This window comes from Galeopterus variegatus, unplaced genomic scaffold, assembly GCF_000696425.1.
Source record: "Galeopterus variegatus unplaced genomic scaffold, G_variegatus-3.0.2 Scaffold10995, whole genome shotgun sequence".
Classification (NCBI taxonomy): Eukaryota; Metazoa; Chordata; class Mammalia; order Dermoptera; family Cynocephalidae; genus Galeopterus; species Galeopterus variegatus.
The window spans coordinates 58,009-61,288 of NW_007737106.1; the positions used below are offsets into that span (position 1 = coordinate 58,009).

Sequence of the window (3,280 nt, forward strand, 5' to 3'; positions counted from 1 at the left end):
CTCCAAAGCTGCCTCCATTTTTTCAGGTATCTGTATAACAACACCCCACTGCTCAGTCTCAATTTTCTGTATTAGTCCATTTTCTGTTGCTATAACAGAAATACCTGAGACTGGGTAATTTATAAAGAACAGAGGTTTTATTTGACTTACAACTCTGGGACAGCTGCATCTGGCAGGGGCCTCAGGCTGTTTCTACTCATGGTGAAAGTGACAGGTACAAGCAGATCACATGGTGAGAGGAAGCAAGAGGGGGGAGGCGCCAGGGTTTTTAAACAACCAGCTCTCACAGAAACTAATGGAGCGAGATCTCACTCAGGCCCCTGACCCCCAGGGAGAACATTAATCCATTCATGACAGATCTGCCCCCATGAATCAGCTTCCAACTCCCACATTGGGGATCAACTGCTACATTGGGTATCAGATTTATACATGAGATTTGGCGGGGACAACACGTCCCAATTCTATCAGCATGGTCATGCAATTTTTTTTTTTTTTGAAATCACAACTGATACAGAATGACTCATTTGCTTGGGCCTTGAATTTGACAGTAGCAGTTCTTCCCCTATGGCTGTATCATCATCTGGATCTACCCATTTTTATATTCATCATTGACCAACAAGAGTTTGGCAGTCATTCATGTTTACTGATTCTGAACTAAGTGTATCAATTATCCAAGTCTGTCCATCGTTTGCCATTCTTAGGTAGAAAACTTCTAGAAAAGAAGAAAAAGTTTCTTGTGGAATAGTGCATGCAAAAAAGAGATGTTGATCTTTAACTTATTTCTACTTTTTCAATGTGGTGATTTAGGGTTTTACCATAAACCAAATGGGGGGTGTTTTTGTTTTAATTTGGCTATATTAGTATTAAAAATACAGGGTTTGCAAATATTTATTTGTTTTAATCTATGACAAATGTGAACAGATTGCAGGAGCACACATGGAGATTTCAATAATAGAGGGGAGCCCCCACCCAGATGATGGCAGAAGCTCATGGAAACTTCAGTTGCTGCGGTCAGTCCCAGCAGACAGACAGCAAGAGTGTGAGAAAACTCAGGAGCCAAGGGCAGCCTCTGTGTGGGTGATCTGCCACAGACATAGCCACTGCAGCAGCCAATGCCACTGTGCAGGTGGCACACTAACCACTCAACTACTTTGATAGAAGGTGAGTCACCAGCAAAACCTGGGGAAAGAGGTGAGTGAGGGCAGACCCATGACTCAATGGCCCAACCCACAGGGGAAATTACACTGCCACATGGAGTAGCACACCTGAGGTTGTGAGGTACTTGCACAGCCCACACAATAGCCTTGATCTAGTGGAGACACATGCAGATCCCTGCCGAGACTGCAGAAACACAGGACACCAAAATAGAGTAAGGAAGAATATTCCCAGTTGCCACCAAACTATCTCCCAATTGGTGAAAGCAAGGACTGAGGAGGAGCCTCTGCCTGTAAGAAAGAGAAAAAGTAATCCCTAGCCAGGGTTATCCATTTAAACTGGAGAGCTCTAGTACACCCCACAACACCTATCAAGACCATGGGATGCTAGTTAAGATGTGAACAAGCCTGCCCAGTGTCAATCACCCCAGTGACAGAGCAACAGGGCACCCAGACACTTCTCCCAAGAACTCAAGAGCTTGCCCACATCCTCAACAAACCAACACAGTGTCACTAATGTCAGGAAGGAATCACTATGTGCCCCAGTACTTAGGCCATGGAAACACTCACATGCAACTTTAACACTGAATAGAGGTTAAGGAACTCATGGAGACTACACAACTGCATCTACCTGGAATCAATACTGAAACACCATACTTAACAGTCAATATAAAACACATCTACAGGAGGACACACATCTCTCTTCTCAAAGTACCCTCCAGATTAATAGAAGAAGTGCTCTACCAAATAACCAACAACCAACATAGACATACTAGAAATATGGGTGTGTGTGGGGGGGGAAGAAAATATAACATTACCAAAGGAATAAAGTAATTCTCAAGTACAAGATCCCATCGAGCAAGAAACCACTGAAATGAATGCAAAGGAATTCCAAGCAAAAATCCTAAGGAAACTCAATGAGATACAAGAAGACTCAGTTAGACAATAAAATGAAATGAGAAAAAGGATCTACAATATGATGGAGGAAATTTACGAAGAGATCAATATCTTAAAAAGGAATGTAGCAGAACTCACAAACCTGCAGGATTCATTCAATAAAAGAACCAACACAACTGAAATCTTAAACAGCAGGTATGAGCAAGAAGAAGAAAGGATTTCTGATCTTAAAGAAGGTCTTCAAAATAAACCATGGAGAATAAACAAAGAATAAAAAAATTTTTAATGAAGAAAGCCTAAGCAAGCTAGCAGATAACCTCAAGTGAACAAACATCTGAATCATGGGTGTTCCAGAAGGGGAGGAAAAAGGAAAAGGCGTCAAAAACCTATTCAGTGAAATAATAACAGAAAATAGTCCAAGTACAGTTAGAGAGGTGAACCCTCAGATATAAAGACCCTCAAACAGATTCAATCCAAAAAGCTCCTCTATGACACACATTATAGTCAAACTGGCAAAATTCAAAAACAAAGAGAATCTTAAGAACAGTAAGAGAAAAATATCAAGTCACCTATAATGGAGTCCTCATCAGACTAAAGCAGAATTTTCAACAGAAACCCTACATGCCAAAAGAGAATGGGATGACATATTCAAAATTCTCAAAGAAAAAATAAATTCCAGCCAGGAATACTATACCCAGCTAGGCTATCCTTAAGAAATAAAGGAGAAATAGTGTATTTTGCAGACAAACAAAAAATGGGAATTACCCACCAAATGACCAGTGCTTTAAGAAATCCTCAAAGGAGTACTGCATCTGGAATCCAGAAAATGATAATCAGTACCATGAATAAACAAGAAAGAACAAAACCACTGGTAGAACAAAAATGCAAATAAAAAAGAGAAAGAACCTATATCCAACCGCCTTAAAAAAAAAAAAGGCACCAACAAACACCATAGACAAATAATAAAAGTGGAAGAAAGGAATAAAAGATATTTCAAACATCCAAATGAAAATCAATGAAATGCTTGAAGTAAAACAACACCTTTCAATAATTATCCTAAATGTAAATGAACTAAATATCTATGGAACATTTCATCCAACAACCACAGAATATACATTCTTCTCATCAGCATGCAGAACATTCTCCAGGATAAATCACATGTTAGGTCACAAAGAAAGTCTCAACAAATTTTTTAAAATTGAAATCATTTCAAGTGTCTTTTCAGACCA

General features: G+C 39.6%; 1 protein-coding gene across 1 annotated transcript in view; it reads left to right on the forward strand.

Moving 5' to 3' along the window:
- Positions 1 to 860: 860 nt before the first annotated feature.
- LOC103610359 (vomeronasal type-1 receptor 1-like) overlaps positions 861 to 3,280 on the forward strand; it is a gene marked incomplete at its 3' end in the record, with an annotated part of 8,751 nt that continues 6,331 nt past the window's right edge. Inside the window, exon 1 of the mRNA XM_008594545.1 lies at positions 861 to 1,161. Coding sequence (XP_008592767.1) covers positions 1,113 to 1,161 — 49 coding nt within the window. The remainder of the gene's footprint in view (positions 1,162 to 3,280) is intronic.